This window comes from Pelophylax lessonae (genome assembly GCF_965119305.1).
Source record: "Pelophylax lessonae genome assembly, chromosome: 7".
NCBI lineage: Eukaryota > Metazoa > Chordata > Amphibia > Anura > Ranidae > Pelophylax > Pelophylax lessonae.
The window spans coordinates 236,550,030-236,570,990 of NC_138774.1; the positions used below are offsets into that span (position 1 = coordinate 236,550,030).

Consider the following 20,961-nt stretch of genomic DNA (forward strand, 5'->3'; position numbering starts at 1 on the left):
GTTATTTTATAGACAAGGGATGGGGCCTCCTGGCTACGTCACCCGGTGGCATCGCCCCCCTTTGGATGTCACATGACTTTTTTGGTGAATAGGTACAGGTACGATGTATTCAGCGAACACACGAACAGCTGATGTTCGAGTCAAACTTACGTTCGACTTCGAACACAGAGCCCATCCCTAGTTCACAGGAGTGATAATCTGTCCTGCTATAAAGGACAATATATACAGTATGTAATTTTATGGTGGATTGAGGATAGAGGAGCACCAAAATTATTATTTAGAAACACCATTTTATCATTATCTTTTTATATTGTTTGCTTTTGAACAAATGTTTATGATTTGATATAGAAAAATTAAAGTGACATTAAATATTCATTTAAAAAAAAACAAGCATGTTATACTTAACTGCTCTTTTCAGTGGTTTTGCACAGAGCAGCCCCGATCCTCCTTTTTCAGCTCTTGGCTCCTCCTCTTCAGCCAGTGCCCCCAATAGCAAGCCGCTTGCTCTGGGGGCACTGGTGCATGCTCGCTCTATGAGCCCATAAGAAAAATAAAGCTGCTGCTTGACCCTGCCCCCCACTCTCTCATTGGCTCACTGCCTATGATTGACAGCAGCAGGAGCCAATTACTCCCGATGCTGTCTCAGCAAATGAGGAATGAGAGACCAGGGAGAAGCTCAGCTCTCGTGCACATCACTGGATTGAGACAGGGCTCAGGTAAGTATTGTAGAGGCTGGGGGGGGGGGCTATGCACACAGAAGCATAGAATGCATGAAGGTAAAAAACCTTGAGCCTTTAAATCCACTTTAAGACACATAGGTATAGCACTGTGCTTTTTCTTTTCGTATATTCTGTGACTTTAGGCCAAGTTAAGATCATAGTGGGGTGTTCAGCAGCTTGATTTATATAAGGTTTGACCATAAGGGCCAGGTATTCAACATCTAACTAGAGAGAACAGGAAGTTATCAACTCACATGATTTCTGGCAAAGTCAACAATAATTTTACACTAATGAATCAGATATAACAAAACACTTTCAATGGTATACTTAGCAGACCAAAAAGGAAGCAATTAGGAGAAGTTCATTGTTAGGGTTTACACACACTTTAAAGAGTAACTCCACTCTTGTTGAGAAAAAAAAAACATTCCCCTCTCTGGGTGACCTATGGACATTGCAGGGATTTTAACAAGCTTTGTTGCAGATTCCTACATTTTTCTATTCTGCAGAAATAGCTGTTTGTCTGTGTCCATATGCAAAGCGAATGTGAATTGGAGTGATCTTATAGTTATCAATCAGCTGCTGCACTTGCAGGGTTCTAATGAAGAAAGTGGCAGGGTCTGTATTCCTTTAGACATGATTTCCCTTTAGGGGTATCTCACCAAAAATTAAATTTTTATTGCAGCGGATGGCCAAAACCTGACTTGTATCTTAACCACTTCAATACCGGGCACTTTTCCTCCTTCCTACCCAGGCCAATTTTCAGCTTTTAGTGCTGTTGCATTTTTAATGACAATTGCGCGGTCATGCAACACTGTACCTAAACCAAATTTATGTCATGTTTTTCCCATAAATAGAGGTTTCTTTTGGTCGTATTTAATCACCGCAAGGTTTTTTCTTTTTTGCTACACAAATAAAAAAAGACCGAAAAGTTTGAAAAAAAAAAAAAATTTTTTTTGTTTATGTTATACAATTTTGTAAATAGATATGTTTTTTCCTGCACTGATAAGGAGGCACTGATGGGGCGGCACTAATATGCGGCACTGATAGGCAGCACTGATATGTGACACTAATAGGTAGCACTGATACGCAGCATCGGTGGGAACTGATAGGCGGCACTGCTGGGCACTGATAGGTGGCATTGATGGGCACTGATAGGTGGGCACTGGTGGGTGGCACTGATAGATGGCAATGATGAGCACTGGTGGGCAGCACTGATGGGGAGGACACTGGCAGGCAGCACTGATGGGGAGGGCACTGGCAGGCTCCCTGAGCCCTGATTGCCATCCCTGGTGGCCATGGTGGGCTTCCCTGGGGTCATGGGTGGGCATCCCTGGTGGTTCTAGTGGCATCCCCCCCTTAAGGGTCTGCACTGGTAATCAATGCTCTGATTACCAGTGCAGACCGCCCCTGTCAGGAGAGCCGCAGATCAGCTCTCCGCTACTCGTGCCTGTCAGGCACAAACTGAGGAAAGACAAAACAATAAAATTGCTGCGCTAAAGAAGAAATGTAATAACTGTAAAAACAGCAAATGTAGTTGGGTCCAGCAGCCACACTAATCCGAATTGTAGCAGATTAAAAAGAAATAAAAACAAAACTGTAGCGCTAAAAACCCTTGGTCATGACAGTCCCACTTAAAGATGTGAATAAAGCAATATGATGACAGTCCATATGAATCTTACTCTTCGTTCAAAAAGTGATTTCTAGGATAGAAAACCGCCAGAGAGCACTCCAACACCAGTAATTCTAACTTCTTACCAGAAGCTGTTGATCCCCATGACAGAGATCAAAAATTGCGCATAACCAGTGATAGGTGAAGGCTTCTCCAGTGTGTTCCTGATATGCTCACAGTAGAATGTAATATGCAGAGAGAGAAGGAACATCTCATAGCATAGACTGTTTAAAAATGCTTTATTCTAAAAAGAGGTATGGTACTCACAAACATCATGATGTAACTCGCATGTAGTAATGAGCATAGAGACCTCCGGGTGTCTATAGGGCGTCCTGTCCGTGGACCACCAAACCTATGGTCGTCCTGTCTCCTCCAGGGATTCTGGCACGCGCTACCCAGCACGCCACCCGACGTACGTTTCGTCCGATTGGACGTCGTCATGGGGTGTGGCTACAGGGTGCACCAATGCCTTCTATAGTGGAGGAGAGAGCCGCCCACCGGAACTGAGCAGCCGGAAGTGAGGTATGCGCTCCACACGACCGGAAGTGATGCTCAGACCGGAAGGAAGGAAGGGGAGAACCACACGATGAGAAGAGAAAGGAAAAAAACTTCCAAAAGAAACTCACCATATTAAATCTCCGCTACCTTTATGAAAACAAAACCCAATACATGGAATAAACCAGAAAGAGGGAAAATACTCCATATACCAAAAGGCACATAGAGAATGCATATGTTAAGCCGTGACTCCGGGGGAGACAGCGCCATCTTGTGGTGCCCCAAGTTCAGAGCAGCCCAAGCACAAGGAGGTCTCAAAAAGCACATACATATACAAAAATAATGTAACAAAATGACACATGAAAACGTTTAAAATGCTACACAATAAAATGAATTAGTATGAGGAATGAGGAAACTGAGGAAAGCCGATCAACGGCACTTCCTATTTACTATGTGACCAGCTGTGATTGGACACAGCTGGTCACATGGTAAAGAGCCTACGTCAGAGTGACACACCGCAGCACCGATCGCTGTCATATGACGTCTGGTCAGGACAATGGAACCACCTTCCCGCCGTCATCTGCCTATAGGGCGGGCAGGAAGTGGTTAATGCAGACTTCTGCGAAAACCAGTAAGCCAATCACACAAGCAGGAAATGATATTGCTGGGGGGCGTTCTGTATACCATCTGTGTACTGAACTCCTCCAGGTTACCATATTGCATTGCATTTTACAGACATTTACAGCGCTGCAGATTGAAAAGCAAAGGTAATTTTTAATGACATTCAATTACAATATGATTGTATATCCTATTGTGTTTTTTTTTCTCAAGACAGTTGTTACCCTTTAAATTAATAATAGTTACTTTCATAAAACAGTTTTCCATGCATCACCTGTATACCACAGTCCTGTAGGCGCTGGAGGCATTGCTGCGTGTGTTCAGCTCCCGATGTACAAGGCAGAACAGTCAATAATCGTCCGTTGTATAGACCTGCATAAAGGAAAGGTCAGAGCTATAGCTGGTCCAGGTTATCTGACATTACTCGGACATTAGACCCTCCTGTAAGGTTAATCAGAACTAGCAGGTTATAGTGATTACAGTTTACAATCAATTACCCTCCACCCACCTAAGTGCATCCTACTAGGACAAATACTTCTCTTCACCCCCGATCCAGACATCTACACTGTGCGGTCGTGCTCGGACCCCCGAAATCCTTTCTCCTGAAAGTGGCTGCTCTGTCCTGTACATTAAATTTGAGGTCCCATTCATTCCTATAGGAAAGCCTTACTGCAAGTGATTGCTGGAGGCCCCTTTTAAGAATAAAAGGGGCAATGGTGGAAATGCACAGTATAGTATGTATTGTATAGTGCCTTAAAAATGGATTTTTGTAAAATCTTACCGTAAAATCCTTTTCTCTTAGCTCATCGACAGACGTAGTCCTCGGTGATACACCACCTTCGGGTTATGTTACCTCCGCAGGAGCAGGACTAGACAGGAAATTAAAAAGCTCTGGCCACACCCTAGGGGCAGTCCCAGAGGGTATATCCTCTCTCTCTCTGCCTCAGCAAATCAGTTATGTGAAAAAGCAGTGCTTAGAGAATTTAACCCAACCCAACTCCAAAACAGAGGGGCGGGGACTACGTCTGTCGATGAGCTAAGAGAAAAGGATTTTACGGTAAGATTTTACAAAAATCCATTTTTCTCTAGCGCTCATCGACAGACGTAGTCCTCGGTGATACACCACCTTCGGGACGTCCCAGAGCAGTATCACAACTGAGGGGTGGGAAAATGGAAATCAAATCCCAATCTAGAAGGCCCAACCGGTGCCAACTAGAAGTTTACAATGCTCATCCTTAATGATGAGACTCAACAAAAAAATTTTTCAAACAGAAAAAAACCCTCGAGGTAGACCACCGGTCTCCTCAAATTGCGGCCTGCAAAACCTTGCGGCCGAATGAGGCATCCGCCGATGCCGTCACATCAATTTTATAGAATTTAGTAAAGGTATGTACCGACGACCAAGTGGCCGCCTTACATACCTGGACCACTGACGCCTGATGGCGAAAGGCCCAGGAAGTACTGAGCGCTCGAGTGGAGTGCGCCCTAACAGGGAACGGAGGACTCTGACCCTTAATAGAATAAGCCTGTACCACCGTTTGTCTAATCCATTTGGCAATGGTCGCGGCAGATGCAGGCAAACCCTTTCTGGGGCCATCCGTGATCACAAAAAGTGAATCCGTCTTACGGAATGATTCCGTAGCTTTCAGGTATACCCTGATTGCCCGAACCACATCCAAGGAATGCAACGCATGTTCCCGATGATGCTTGGGCTGAGGACACAAGGAAGGTAGTACAATATCTTCATTCAGATGAAAATCTGAAACCACCTTAGGAAGAAAAGATGGCTTAGGATGAAGTACTACCTTATCCCTATGAATCACTAGGTATGGGGACTGGCATGATAATGCAGCCAGTTCTGACACCCTGCGAGCAGAAGTAATAGCCACCAAGAAGACCACCTTCTGGGATAAAGTAAGCAAGGGAATCTCCCTGATGTTTTCAAAGGGAGGTTTCTGTAGAACCGACAAAACCAAATTAAGATCCCAGGGCGGTAAGGGCGCGCGGACTGGAGGAGCCAGGTGCCGCACCCCCTGGATGAAATTCCGCACCAAGGATTTGGTAGCTAAAGGTTTCTGAAAGAAGATTGCTAATGCTGAAACTTGACCCTTGATGGTGCTCAAGGCTAGCTTCTGCTCAACCCCTTGTTGCAAAAAGGCCAATATTCGAGACACCGAATAGGTACGTGGAGGAAATCCTAAAGATTCGCACCACGCAATATAAGTCTTCCATGTGTGATAATAGACTTTGCTGGAAGTCGCTTTCCTTGCTTTAATAAGGGTAGGAATGACAGAAGTAGACAAACCTCTGTCCTTCAGTACTTGGGTCTCAATGGCCAGGCCATTAAAACCAGCGACTGTAAAGCACGAAGGTAAATAGGTCCTTGAGACTACAGACACTCCCTGAGACGAAGTTCCCACGGAACGTCTGCGACTAACCTGTCCAAGTCGGCCAGGCCGGCTTGAAGAGGCCAGCCTAGAATTTCTAGGACCACTGGCGCTGATTGGATCTGAACCAGGCGTCCCTAGAGGTATCTGGCCCCGACCATCCGAGAAAGTCTGGTCGTTTTCTGTTCCCACACATTTATCAGATACCTGATAGTTATCAGGCAAGGTGATCTTTTCTGGTTGAACCTCAGGGACCGAAGTCACCCGACTAGAGGCTACTTGGCCTATCTGGTCAATCAGATCCGATTCCTGTGAGGTATCGGGACTAATCTTAGGAAAAGGTAAAGGAAAAGATCTATACAGGGAACGGTAACTACCGCTTCCTGTACTTAAATGTTGGAAGGGAAGAATCGCACCGGTAGTAGTGGTTGATGCTCGATCTAATGTCCTGAATACCGGTGAAAACGTCCCCCCACCCTGAAATTGGGTGGGGGCGCACCTTCAGGCTGTGTACTCCTTTACTTCGGGTTTGGCTGGGTTGGTCCTCTGCTTGTCCGACCAGCCCTTCTTGAACCCTCCTGGAGGAGTCTTGCCTTTCCCGGAAGTACCAGCCGGGCGTCCTTTATGGGCGGTAAAGAAAGGTCCTCGCTTGTTGCGAGGTTCCTTAGCTTTTGCAGCCTGTGGCAAAAAAGTACTCTTGCCCCCGGTGGCATCCTTAATGATTTCATCTAGGTTGGCTCCAAATAGACGATTCCCCTGGAAAGGGAGATTGGTCAAAGTCTTTTTGGAACCTAGGTCAGCTGACCAGCATTTTAACCACAGCACACGTCTGAGGATCACTGCTAACTTAGATGCATGCCCTAACAAGGGAGTAGTGTCCAAGGCTGCGTCACAGATAAACCGTAGCCCTTGTATGATCTGTTCTATCAAATCAGATGTCTCCTGGGGAATATCTTTTCCCCTAAGATCTTGGCGTACCATCTTCGCCCATTCTGTAAGTGTCTGGGAAACTAGACCAATAACAATTACTGGTCTAAATGCTGACCCTATCAGAGAAAAGATAGTGCGGGACTCCGCTTCTATCTTTCGATCCACCGGATCCTTAAAGGACGAAGTGTCCTCCACTGGAATAACCGTGGCTTTATTCAGCCTGGAAATAGGCGGATCCACGACTGGTGGTACCGTCCATTTCTTAATGATGGATTCCTCAAACGGATAGCGTCTAGCAATACGCTTGGAAATAGTAAAGGTACGTTTAGAATGTTCCCATTCTCCTTTAATCTGATTTCCAAAACATTTAGGTACAGGAAAAGCCTTCGCCGTCTTGATGGGCTTATTAGTCCCAAAAGGCCTCTCTGTTTCAGTTGCCTCTGCCGGTAAAGCCTCAAGTTTTAAAGTTTCTTGCACTGCCACAACTAGTGCGTCCACCAATGCTTCTTCCTGAATTATAGCAGGAGAAGAAGCGTCCTCCTCACTGTCTGAGGGGGCTTTACCTGGGATAGCAGCCCTTGCAGAGGAACCTGCAACTGCAGTGACCATCTCTGAATCAGAGTCAGAGGTGTCAGATAGTATAGGGGTAGGCGGGGGTCGCTTCCTTGACCCCCGTCCCTGACAGGCCGCCTCCACCCGAGCCACCATAGACTCCAAAATTGCTGTAAATGACTCTATACTCTGTACACCGGCGGGTCCCGAGGCCCCCTCGAGGGAAACAGGTGGGGGAATCTGTGTGGCAGGGTCCATAATAACTCCAGTTACTTCCTGGATGATATAATTCAAAGTAAAGAAAAAACTTTTTTTTTTTTTTTTTTTGACCCTCAGCGCCACAAAAAACCCCTTAGTGTTACCTGCTAGGGATCCCTATCGATCGAGAGAGAGAGAGATAGACCCCCAGGCTCACCACTTGATGTTCAGAGTTGAACTGCAACAGCTTACAGCGCTGTCTTAGACAAACAGGAAGTCTTTTGGCTGGCTGCCCAGGAAGAAAGGAGGCGGCTCCGCCCCTCTGTACGCCTTCCGGCGCCTCCCCCAAGCTCCACGAGGTGTAGAATCACCTAAAACATGGCCGCCCCCATGCTGGAGACACGAGGCTACGCCAAAATGGCGGCTCGTGCGATCCAGCAAAAAAAATGGCGGCGGCCTGTGCTGACTAGCGGTGTGCTGCAGGCACACAACACTCTCTCTGCATGGGGATATGGCGTGTTTGGCGGTACCGGCCCTGGCGGACCGCATGGCCGTTCGGGAGGCCTGCTATTAGCTGGAGATCTGACTTGGAAGGCAGTCTACATGTCCATGGCTTCTGACTGGTAGGTAGCTTATACTTAACCCATAAGATTCCCAGAATGCCACAGATTACATCTTTAAAACATGTATACAATAGATTGTTAGCTCCCAAACCAAGCCTCCTGGCTTTTGCACACATAAGATCACACTCAAAGTAGGAGGATTTGTGACATGTTATAGGATAGAAAGAAACTCTTTCTTACCATACAGAGAGGGGCCCGCGTTCACCACAAAACCCGTCAGGGAAAACAGGGGGAACATACTACTCACCATACCGGAACCAGGCGGGCACCAACTCCTGACAGTACCCCTCTCCACCGGGGCGGGAGGGCTGTCGACCGATACAGACGCCGTGACTCATGGTCTTTGGCGTTTCAGCGAGACGTTTAACTCGCGGGTTCAGTCCTTTAATGGGACTTTGTCGCGGCCGACTCAGCGCGGAGCTATGGCCTGCACGCGCTCGTAGGCTGAACTGGGGTGACCACCGGATCTCAACATCCAGCCCGTCGCCCAGTTCAGCTTTCTTGCTTGAAGATCTCACAGGAACACTGGAGAAAAAAAGCTGTCCAAAAATCCTTTTAGAAAAAAATTTCTTGCCAGGACCTAAGATCCCAGCAAGGTATCTAGGTCCTTACTCCTAACTAGACAGAAAATAACTGATTTGCTGAGGCAGAGAGAGAGAGGATATACCCTCTGGGACTGCCCCTAGGGTGTGGCCAGAGCTTTTTAATTTCCTGTCTAGTCCTGCTCCTGCGGAGGTAACATAACCCGAAGGTGGTGTATCACCGAGGACTACGTCTGTCGATGAGCGCTAGAGAAAAAAGTATTCATACCCCTTGAAATTTTCCACATTTTGTCATGTTACAACCAAAAACGTAAGTGTATTTTATGTGAAAGACCAACACAAAGTGGCACATAAGTGTGAAGTGGAAGGAAAATGATAAATGTAAAGTTATGCATTTGGGGGGTAAGAATATACATGCATCAAACATACTAGGGGAGTAGAACTGGGGGAATCCATAGCAGAGAAGGATCTGGGTGTTCTGGTAGATCCTAAGCTTAATAAAAGCATGCAATGCCAAGCTGTGGATTCCAAAGTAAGCAAAATACTTTCTTGTATTAGGAGAGGTATGGACTCCAGAGAGAGAGATATAATTTTGCCCCTGTACAAATCATTAGTATGACCTCATCTGGAATATGCAGTTCAGTTTTGGCCACCAGTTCTCAAAAAGGATATCGGGCAACCAAACTGATAAAATTCATGGAGGAGCTCAGCTATGAGAAAAGATTAGAGGAACTGAATTTATTCTCTCTTGAGACGAGGAGATTAAGGGGGCATATGATCAACATGTATAAATACATAAGGGGTCCATATAGTGAACTTGGTGTTGAGTTATTCACTTTAAAGTCATCACAGAGGACAAGGGGGCACTCTTTACGTCTAGAGGAAAACAGATTTCGTCTCCAAATACGGAAAGGTTTCTTCACAGTTAGAGCTGTGAAAATGTGGAATAGATTCCCTCCAGAGGTGGTTCTGGGCAGCTCAGTAGATCGCTTTAAAAAAGGCCTGGATTCTTTCCTGGGTGTACATAATATAAATGGGTGCTAATATTTATAGGTAAAGTTGATCCAGGGAATATCCGATTGCCTCTCGGGGGATCAGGAAGGAATTTTTTTCCCCTGCTGTAGCAAAATGGATCATGCTTTGCTGGGGTTTTTCCCCTACCTCTGGATGAACTGTGGGTATAGGATTGTGTATATGGGATTGTATGGTTGGGTTTTTTTTTTTTTTTTTTTCATTGGTTGAGCCAGATGGACTTGTGTCTTTTTTCAACCTGACTAACTATGTAAAATGGTTTTCAAAAGTTTTTTACAAATAAATATGTGAAAAGTGTGGCATGCCTTTGTATTCAGCCCCCCTGAGTCAATGCTTTGTAGAAACACCTTTCGCGGCAATTACAGCTGCAATTTATTTTCGGTATGTCTCTACCAGCTTTGCACATCTAGAAAGTGACATTGTTGCCCATTATCCTTTGTAAAATATTTTAATAACATTTTTCTTTTAGGCCAAAATGTTAAATTTTGGTCTCATCTGAGGAGAGCACCTTCTTTCGCATGATTGCTGTGTCCCCCACATGGCTTCTCGCAAACTGCAAACAGGACTTCTTTTGGCTTTCCTTCAACAACGGCTTTCTTCTTGCCACTCTTCCATAAAAGGCAGGTTTGTGGAGTGAAGGACTAATAGTTGTCCTGTGGACAGAGTCTCCCACCTGAGCTGTGGATCTCTGCAGCTCCTCCAGAGTTACCATGGGCCTCTTGGCTGATTCTCTGATTAACGCTCTCCTTGCCCGGCCTGTCAGTTTAGGTGGGCGGCCATGTCTTGGTAGGTTTGCAGTTGTGCCATACTTTTTCCATTTTCGGATGATGGATTGAACAGTGCTCCGTGAGATGTTCAAAGCTTGGGATATTTTTTTTAAAACCTAGCCCTGCGGACAGGGGTCAGGTGTGAGTAATGTACATAGGGCAGAGGTGTATGTAATGTACATAGGGCAGAGGTGTATGTAATGTACATAGGGCAGGGGTGTATGTAATGTACATAGGGCAGGGGTCAGGTGTGTGCAATGTACATAGGGCAGGGGGTCAGGTGTGTGCAATGTACATAGGGCAGGGGGTCAGGTGTGTGCAATGTACATAGGGCAGGGGGTCAGGTGTGTGCAATGTACATATGGCAGGGGTCAGGTGTGTGTAATGTACATAGGGTAGGGGTCAGGTGTGTGTAATGTACATAGGGTAGGGGTCAGGTGTGTGTAATGCACATAGGGTGGGGGTCAGGTGTGTGTAATGTACATAGGGCAGGGGTCAGGTGTGTGCAACGTACATAGGGCAGGGGTCAGGTGTGTGTAACGTACATAGGGCAGGGGTCAGGTGTGTGTAACTTACATAGGGCAGGGGTCAGGTGTGTGTAACGTACATAGGGCAGAGATCAGGTGTGTGCAATGTATATAAAGCATGGGTCAGGTGTGCGCAAAGTACACAGGGCATGGGTCGGGTGTGCAATGTATATAAGGCAGGGGTCAGGTGTGTGTAATGTACATAGGGCAGGGGTGTGTAATGTACATAATGCAGGGGTCAGGTGTGTGCAATGTACATAGGGCAGGGTTCAGGTGTGTGTAATGTACATAGGGCAGGGATCAGGTGTGTGCAATGTACAAACCCAATTCCAAAAAAGTTGGGACACTGTACAAATTGTGAGTAAAAAAGGAATGGACTAATTTACAAATCTCATAAACTTATATTTTATTCACAGTATAATAGAGATACCATATCAAATGTTGAAAGTGAGACATTTTGCAATGTCATGCCAAATATTGGCACATTTTGGATTTCATGAGAGCTACACATTCCAAAAAAGTTGGGACAGGTAGCAATAAGAGGCCGAAAAAGTAAAATGTACATATAAGGAACAGCTGTAGGACCAATTTGCAACTTATTCAATTGGTCCTCCAGCTTAGGTCAATTGGCAACACGTTTGGGTATAAAAAGAGCCTCTCAGAGTGGCAGTGTCTCTCAGAAGTCAAGATGGGCAGATGATCACCAATTCCCCCAATGCTACGGCGAAAAATAGTGGAGCAATATCAGAAAGGAGTTTCTCAGAGAAAAATTGCAAAGGGTTTGAAGTTATCATCATGTACAGTGCATAATATCATCCAAAGATTCAGAGAATCTGGAACAATCTCTGTGCGTAAGGGTCAAGGCTGGAAAACCATACTGGATGCCCGTGATCTTCGGGCCCTTAGACGGCACGGCATCACATACAGGAATGCTATTGTAATGGAAGTCACAACATGGGCTCAGGAATACTTCCAGAAAACATTGTCGGTGAACACAATCCACCGTGCCATTCACCGTTGCCGGCTAAAACTCTATAGGCCAAAAAAAAAGCCAAATCTAAACATGATCCAGAAGCGCAGGCGTTTTCTCTGGGCCAAGGCTCATTTAAAATGGACTGTGGCAAAGTGGAAAACTGTTCTGTGGTCAGACGAATCAAAATTTGAAGTTCTTTTTGGAAAACTGGGACGCCATGTCATCCGGACTAAAGAGGACATGGACAACCCAAGTTGTTATCAGCGCTCAGTTCAGAAGCCTGCATCTCTGATGGTATGGGGTTGCATGAGTGCGTGTGGCATGGGCAGCTTACACATCTGGAAAGGCACCATCAATGCTGAAAGGTATATCCAAGTTCTAGAACAACATATGCTCCCATCCAGACATTGTCTCTTTCAGGGAAGACCTTGCATTTTCCAACATGACAATGCCAGACCACATACTGCATCAATTACAACATCATGGCTGCGTAGAAGAAGGATCTGGGTACTGAAATGGCCAGCCTGCAGTCCAGATCTTTCACCCATAGAAAACATTTGGCGCATCATAAAGAGGAAGATGCAACAAAGAAGACCTAAGACAGTTGAGCAACTAGAAGCCTGTATTAGACAAGAATGGGAAAACATTCCTATACCTAAACTTATGCAACTTGTCTCCTCAGTCCCCAGACTGTCATAAAAAGAAGAGGGGAGGCCACACAGTGGTAAACATGGCCTTGTCCAAACTTTTTTGAGATTAGTTGATGCCATGAAATGTAAAATCAATGTATTTTTCCCTTAAAATGATACATTTTCTCAGTTTAAACATTTGATATGTCATCTATGTTTTATTCTGAATAAAATATTGAAATTTGAAACTTCCACATCATTGCATTCTGTTTTAATTCACAATTTGTACAGTGTCTCAACTTTTTTGGAATCGGGTTTGTATATGGGCATAGGGCAGGGGTCAGGTGTGTCTAATGGATATAGGGCAGGGGTCTATGTACATTACAGCTGGAATTCACACTGTAAACAGCATTGATTTTCTTACTATTTTTAATGAACTTGTTAAAGAGAAACATAAAGTGTAACACTGCTTTGTTTAGAAAAAAAAACAATCCCCTCTGGGTGATCAATGTACATTGCAGGGATTTTATTAAACTTTTTAGCAGAGTCCTACCTTTTTCTGTTCTAAAGATATCACTGTTTGTTTCACCATATTTTTTGCAGACTGCTTCTAAATGGGAGGGTCTGGTTTGTTAAAATCACCTGATGCACTATCAGTGTTCTAATGAGAAAGCTGCTGTAGTGTCTGCATCCCTTTAGAAGTATTTAACCCTTGGGGAATATCTCACAAAAATTCCTATTTCAGAGGATGTTTAAAATCGGACTTGCTTCTTAGTGTAGACTTCTGGGAAAATCAGTAAGCCAATCACACAAGCAGGAAATAACATTAATGGGGGGTGTTCTGTACACAAACTGTGTACAGACGCCTCCAAGTTGCCAAATTACAATACATTTAAAGAAAATTAGAGCAGCTACAGGTTGAAAAGGAAATGTAGGGTCAGTAGTTTTTTTATTTTATACAATTTTATTTATCATTTTTTTTAAAACATAAACCGACCCCTGACATCTCCCCTTTGACACAGAGAAAGGGAGTGGGGGGACAGAGATTCTCCAGTTCTTTCCCATGTAGCCTCATCTACACCAAAGGTGAATGAACAGGAGACAGAGGCTCCTGTTCATTTATAAACTGAGGCATAGTAAACACAGTTTACAATGCTCAGTTATCAAAAGGACACAGGAGTGATCAGTAGCAATCGCTCCAGCAGCAGGCGGGAGAGGAGGAGGAGGGAAGCCAGCTGCGGGGGGGGGACGAGAGGGGGCCGGAGAAGGAGCACACGGGGGGGCCGTAGGAGGAGCACCCAGGGGTGGGGGGGCTGGAGGAGGCGCACAATGGGGGGGGGGGGGGCTGGAGGAGGAAGACACGGGGGCCAGAGAAGGAGCACACGGGGGGGCGGAGGAGGACAGGGGGGCTGGAGGAGGAGCACACAGGGGGCCGGAGGTGCACACAGGGGCCTGAAGGAGGAGGACATGAAGGACAGTCAGGGATGATCGATGCTGGTGATGGGGGGGGGGGGATGGGACAGTTGCAAGCACCAATCTCCCTGTATAGTTTTTCAGCTGACAGCTGCTGGAGGGAGGGGAGAAGAAGTGTCTGTCAGCTGAAAGGCTATACAGGGAGATTGGTGCTTGCAACTGTCCCATTCCCCCCATCCCCAGGATCGATCATCCCTGACTGTCATCCAAGGCCGATCATCCATGGGTGCAGTGTGGGTCACAGTGCTCCCCCCCTGGGACCCCAATTCAGTGGACACCCTGCACCCATAGATGATACACCACTGCTCTTATAAATGGCTGAGGAGCGCTCAGCCCGACTCTATTTTGTTCAGGGTGTGGGGCTGGAAGTACACGATCTGCAGCTGGAACATAGGGCTGTATACTATGCTGGTGATGCTACATACAGAGGACTCAGCAAGAGCATCTGTTAGTGCAGTAAATGGTTTGTTTTGGCCAACTTGGCCTAAACAAACTATTTAAAGGGACATTAAAAGTGGGGGTAGGCCTAAAAAAAATGTAAAAAGTAAAAAAAAAAAGGTACTTGCAAAAACAAACAAAAAAAATAGTCTGGAGGGAATGAGTAAGATTAAGAAGAATGGGAGAGGAGGGCGAAGGTCTGCTTTAACATCAGAAAAGATACCTGAATGTAAGGTGACCACCGGCTCTTCGTTATCTCTCACTGACCACACAGCCCGGTCCTTCCCGCTCATCATACCATGGCAGGCGGCACGTTGCTTGGCTCAGAAGAAGTCAGATCCATGCGGACCGGTTCCTGGTCTGTTAGCTGAGCTGAGCGGAGAGCCTGTATTCATATTTACAGTATTAATGCTGGTATGTCAATTATTCAAGGTTCTTCTGTCATACAACTTCTCTGTAATCACTCACCTCGCCCAGTATCCCTTACCAATGACCGTAGCAGGTCTACATTTATCATTTTATAGTTTACAGTGGCAACTTCCGTATTATCAAAGCAAAAAAATATATATATCTATATTGGGTGCAAAAGAACCCAGATTATTAAAGGCCACCTCCGCCATATTGCGGTTTTAACATGTAACATGGTGCAAATGGGAATGTGTGGCCACACACCATACATGTGCTAGTGTGTTGTGGTGCGATTCATCTTAAATAGCAGCTCGACACACTAAGGGAATACACCTGTTTTGGCAGGTAAAGACCGACACACAAACCTGGAATCGCTTGAAAACCTTTATTAAACACCACAGGATAAAATGTCCATATATGCTTCCACGCTTACGCATTACAGCCCGAACAGGGCCCTAATCATAGCATAAAACTTTTGCTATGATTAGGATCCAGTTTGGGCTGAAACGCGTGAGCGTGGAAGCATGCATGGACATTTTATCCTGTATTTAATAAAGCCATTCAAGCGATCCCAGATCTGTATGCCTATTTATTGGATGATGGCTAGGGGGAGCCCTACGTTGAGCACCAAATAGCTGCACCACCTTTTACTAGTCAATTGAACGATGGTGATTTTTCACTACAAATCAGGGTGGATAAAAATCAATGATTTAATAAAAAATAAAAAAAATCTGATTTTTTTTGTTTTATTTAAATCTGATTTTTTTTTAATCATTGATTTTCTATTTAAGATACATTAATAATTTAGTTTATTCAGCATGAAATGGAGCTTAGTTATGTAGCATGAGGCTGTATATTCTGCAATATTTACATTTTTGGTAAACTCATTCAATGACTCCAAGCTCTGCAAGCTGAGAACATGCACTGCATTGATGCATTCACACAATTTCACAGTAACCATGAGATAAAACAAAGTTCAGGAATATTCCTTTATCCCATTGTTTAGCAAATCTATGTACACTACAAACTGTATGATTGAATCGGTTCTTAAACTTTCATTTTGTTTGCAAAGATTAAAGATTCTAACTACCAGCAAGAAGGAGTCCTTACATTTAAAGAGTGCCTGTCACTTCAGATCCATCATGGCATCACCTGTTAGCGGGCATCAACTCACCTGCTGCCGCCATGTCCCTCACCTTGTTGTGTCACTGGAGCATCACTATCCATCCCATTAAAGTGAATAGAGAGGACAGTTGCTCTTAAAACTTATGCTTTAACCACTTGCCAACCGACCGCCAAAGTTTTACTGCTGCGTGAAACGATGTAGCCCTACGTTGGACGTGTGCGTGGGGCCAACGCGCGCCCCCCACTAGGCAGCGGGAATGCCAATCCATGGGACCGGCGGCCGTGATTGCCGCCGGCCACCCGCGATCGCTCCCCGCTGAGAGAGAAGGACGGTTAGCTGTTGTAAACACAGCTGACCGTTCTTCTCTCTGGAATGATCACAGAGTGCCTGTGATGCTTCTATATAGGATCACATGTCTATATGATCATTTCACAAGCCCATCCCCCATACAGTTAGTAACAATCCCCTAGGCTCACACCTAACCCTTTGATCACCAAGTAGGTTAACCTCTTCCCTGCCAATGTCATTATTACAGTAACAGTGCATATTTTTAGCACTGATTACTATAGTTATGTCACTGGTCCCCCCAAAAAGTGTCAAAAATGTCAGTTAGAGGTTTCGATCTGTCCGCTGCAATGTCGCAGTCCCGCTAACAATCGCAGATCGCCGCCATTACTGATAAAATAAATAAATAAAAAGGTCATAAATCTTTCTCCTAGTTTGTAGAGGCGATAACTTTTGGGCAAACCAATCAATATACACTTATTGGGATTTTTTTTACCAAAAATATATAGCAGAATACAAATTGGCCTAAAAGGATGAAAAAATTGGATTTTTTGTAAGACCTTCCCGTAAAATCCATTTCTCTTAAGCTCATGGACAGACGCAGTCCTCTTTGATTAATATCAGTAGGGTTATACTGCCCCCTACAGGAGTAGGACACTAGGCAGGAAAAACGTTCTGGCCACACCTTATGGGCAGTCCCAGGGGGTATATCCTCTCTCTCCCTGCTACAGGATGTCAGTTATGTCACAAAGCAGTGTCAGAGAATTTAACCCAACCCAACTCAAAATAGAGGGGCGGGTACTGCGTCTGTCAATGAGCTTAAGAGAAAAGGATTTTACGGTAAGTTCTTACAAAAAAATCAAATTTTCTCTGTCGCTCATTGACAGGCGCAGTCCTCTTTGATTAATATCAGTAGGGACGTCCCAAAGCAGTGCCACAAATGAGGGGTGGGATAACGGAAATCAAAATCCAATCCAGAAGGCCCAACCGATGCCAACCAGAAGTCTTAAAGGCTCATCAGACAAAAGGATGAAAACCCAACAGAAAAAAACCCTCGAGGTAGACCACCGGTCTCCTCAAACAGCGGCCTGCAGAACCTTGCGGCCAAAAGAGGCATCCGCCGATGCCAGCACATCAACTTTGAAAAATTTTGTAAAGGTATGAACCGACGACCAGGTAGCCGCCTTGCAAACCTGAACCACTGACGCCTGATGGCGGAAGGCCCAGGAAGCACTAAGTGCCCGAGTGGAGTGCGCCTTAACAGGGAACGGAGGAACCCGACCCTTAATAGAATAAGCCTGTACCACCGTCTGTCTGATCCATCTAGAGATAGTCGCGGCAGACGCAGGCAACCCCTTTCTAGGGCCATCCGTGTTCACAAAAAGTGAATCCGTCTTACGGAAAGATTCCGTAGTAGTCAAGTACACCCTGATCGCCCAAACTACATCCAAGGAGTGTAACGCAAACTCCGGAGGATGACTGGGCTTAGGACACAGGGAAGGTAATAGAATATCTTCATTTAGATGGAAATCTGAAACCACCTTAGGAAGGAAAGATGGATTCGGACGAAGAACCACCTTATCCCTATGAACCACCAGATATGGGGAACGACAGGACAATGCGGCCAGTTCTGACACCCTGCGTGCAGACGTGATAGCCACCAAAAAGGCCACCTTCTGGGATAAGGTAAGCAAGGGAATCTCCCTAATATTTTCAAAGGGAGGTTTCTGAAGAACCGACAACACCAAATTAAGATCCCAGGGCGGTAAGGGCGCGCACACCGGCGGAGCCAGGTGCCGCACCCCCTGGATGAAACTCCGCACCAAGGAATGAGTAGCCAGAGGCTTCTGAAAGAAGATTGCTAACGCTGAAACCTGACCCTTGATAGTGCTCAAGGACAGTTTCTGCTCAACCCCCTTTTGCAGAAAAGCCAATACACGGGCCACCGAGTAGGAACGTGGAGGAAACCCAAGGGATTCACACCACGCGATATAGGACTTCCATGTGCGATGATAGACTTTTCTGGAAGTCGCTTTCCTTGCTTTAATTAGAGTAGGAATAACTGAAGCTGACAACCCCTTGTCCTTCAACACTTGGGTCTCAACAGCCAGGCCGTTAAAGCCAGCGATCGTAAAGCAGGATGGAAGATTGGTCCCTGAGACAGCAGATCCTCCCTGAGAGGAAGTCGCCAAGGAACGTCTGCGACCAGCCTGACCAGGTCGGCGTACCAGGCCCGACGAGGCCAGTCCGGAGCTACCAGGATAACTGGAATTCCCTCCACCTCTATCCTGCGAAGAAGTTTCGGCAGCAATTTGAGAGGAGGAAAGGCATACAGTAGCTGGTACTGCCCCCACGGGGCGACCAGCGCGTCTGCGGCGTCCGCTAGAGGATCGCGGGAGCGAGCTACAAACCTCCGCATCTTCCTGTTGAGCCGAGATGCCAACAGATCCACATCCGGGGTGCCCCAACGAAGGCACAGTTGGTGAAATACCTCTGGATGAAGAGACCATTCCCCTTGATCCAGAATCTGGCGGCTGAGGAAATCTGCCTGCCAATTCTCCACCCCCGGAATGAATAGCGCGGAGAGGGCTGGAACAAATCGTTCCGCCCAACAAAAGATGCTGGCCACTTCCATGGCCGCCAGGACACTCTTGGTGCCCCCCTGGTGATTGACGTAAGCCACGGCCGTGGCATTGTCCGACTGGATCCGCACTGGGCTGCCCTGGAGCTGCTCGGTCTAGTGAATCAGACAAAGTCTGATCGCTCTCAGTTCCAATACATTTATCGGTAACCTGGATTCTTCTGCCGAGAACCCCACCCCACCCGGATAGACTGGCATCCGTGGTGACAATCGTCCAATAGATTGGAAGAAATCACTTCCCCTGACTGAGCATTGGTGATCGAAGCCACCAAACCAGAGATTCCCTGGTCCGTTCGCTCAGCCGGATCCGTTTGTCCAGGGAATCGGGATTCCGGTTCCATTTGAGAAGAATCTCCTTTTGGAGAATCCGGGTATGAGACTGGGCAAACGGTACTGCCTCGAAGGAGGCCACCATCAGTCCCAGAACCCTCATGCAAGTCCGCAGAGAAGGCCAGTTGACGGTCAATAATAACTGAGTCGCCGACTGAATCTTCCTGAGTTTCTCCACCGGGAGAAACACTTTTGCTAAGGATGTATCCAAAGTTAGGCCCAGATAGTTCAGTCTCCTGGTAGGGACCAGGGATGATTTCTGCCGGTTCACCAGCCACCTGAACTCTTCCAAAGAGATCATCGTGATCTCCAAGTTTAGTAACAGAGCCTGCGGAGACTCCGCATGGAGTAGAAGGTCGTCTAGGTAGCCTAGAACCGATATGCCCCGCTGTCGCAACAGTGCCAAAACTGGGGCCAAGACCTTTGTGAAGTCGCAAACTGATAATGGTTCTCTCCCACGGAAAAGCGAAGAAAACGCTGATGTCCTGCATAAATGGGAATGTGAAGATAGGCATCCTTGATGTCTATGGACGCCAGAAAATCCCCCTGATGCAGGGAGGCCACTACTGTGCGAATGGACTCCATCTTGAATTTTTGTACCTGGACAAAAAGATTGAGTGCTCTCAAGTCCAGAATTGGACGCACCTTGCCCTCTTTTCTGGGTATTGTGAATAGGTTCGAATAGAACCCCTGAAAACGTTCTGTCCAAGGAACGTGGACCACCACTCCTTGTTGCATTAAATCCGTCACTGCCCCCCGCAAAGCTTCTAAGCGGTCCGGGGATAGTCGGATATTGGAAGGCTTGTGGTGCGTTACCTTGCTCCTGTTGGCGATCCAGTGAGGGGTCTACTCCATTTTATCTACTGATAAGGCGTTTTTTCATCCAACTTCTGGTGAGTGGGGAGCTGAGAGGGGAGCACCACTTCACCTGGATTGAGCACGAGCACTTTTTAATATTATTGGAACACGAAGCACTTAAATAAAGCACAGAGACTTTTTTTCACTTTAACATTATCATGGACTATATAGTATAGAATACATATTTGTATTTATAAGTTTTTTATTTGCACAAGTTTTTTTTTTTATGTGGTATTTTCATATATGGAATTTATAACTGATATTTATTGTGTTTACTTGTGTAATATATATATAGATTTTTTTAAGGCTGCACTCAGTATAATTTTGCACTAGCACTTTATATAATCACATATATTTTGAGGTGTTTAGACATAAGCAGCGCAGGTACATAGTTGTTTTATTTGTTTGAGAGGTATCACCTTTTTTACCTGCAGCAGCTTATATTAATTTAATTATTTAATTATTTTTATAATTATTTTTATTGATTTTGGAGCATTAACACCCATTTATCCTAAGCGCGAACCCTTTATATTTGCATTACATAAAAAATATAAATATTTATATTTTTTGGTTCTGCAGCTATGGATTTATTTAGTTTAATAAGCACAAAGAAAATTAATTCTGAAGATATATTTTCACAAAGTTCAATTAATATGGATGTTGATCGCAGTCTTAAACAGCTGCGCAGTACTTTGGACAAACAAATTAGATCCTGGTGGGACATCACCACCTTGAGCCAAT

The 20,961-nt window shown here is 45.6% G+C and overlaps 1 protein-coding gene across 1 annotated transcript in view; it reads right to left on the reverse strand.

The window, feature by feature from the left end:
* TMEM268 (transmembrane protein 268) overlaps positions 1-20,961 on the reverse strand; it is a 125,386-nt gene that overhangs the window by 87,109 nt on the left and 17,316 nt on the right. Inside the window, exons 2-3 of the mRNA XM_082264292.1 lie at positions 14,796-14,957; positions 3,776-3,873 (exon numbers count right to left, since the gene is read on the reverse strand). Coding sequence (XP_082120418.1) covers positions 3,776-3,873; positions 14,796-14,868 — 171 coding nt within the window. The 5' untranslated portion in view covers positions 14,869-14,957. The remainder of the gene's footprint in view (positions 1-3,775; positions 3,874-14,795; positions 14,958-20,961) is intronic.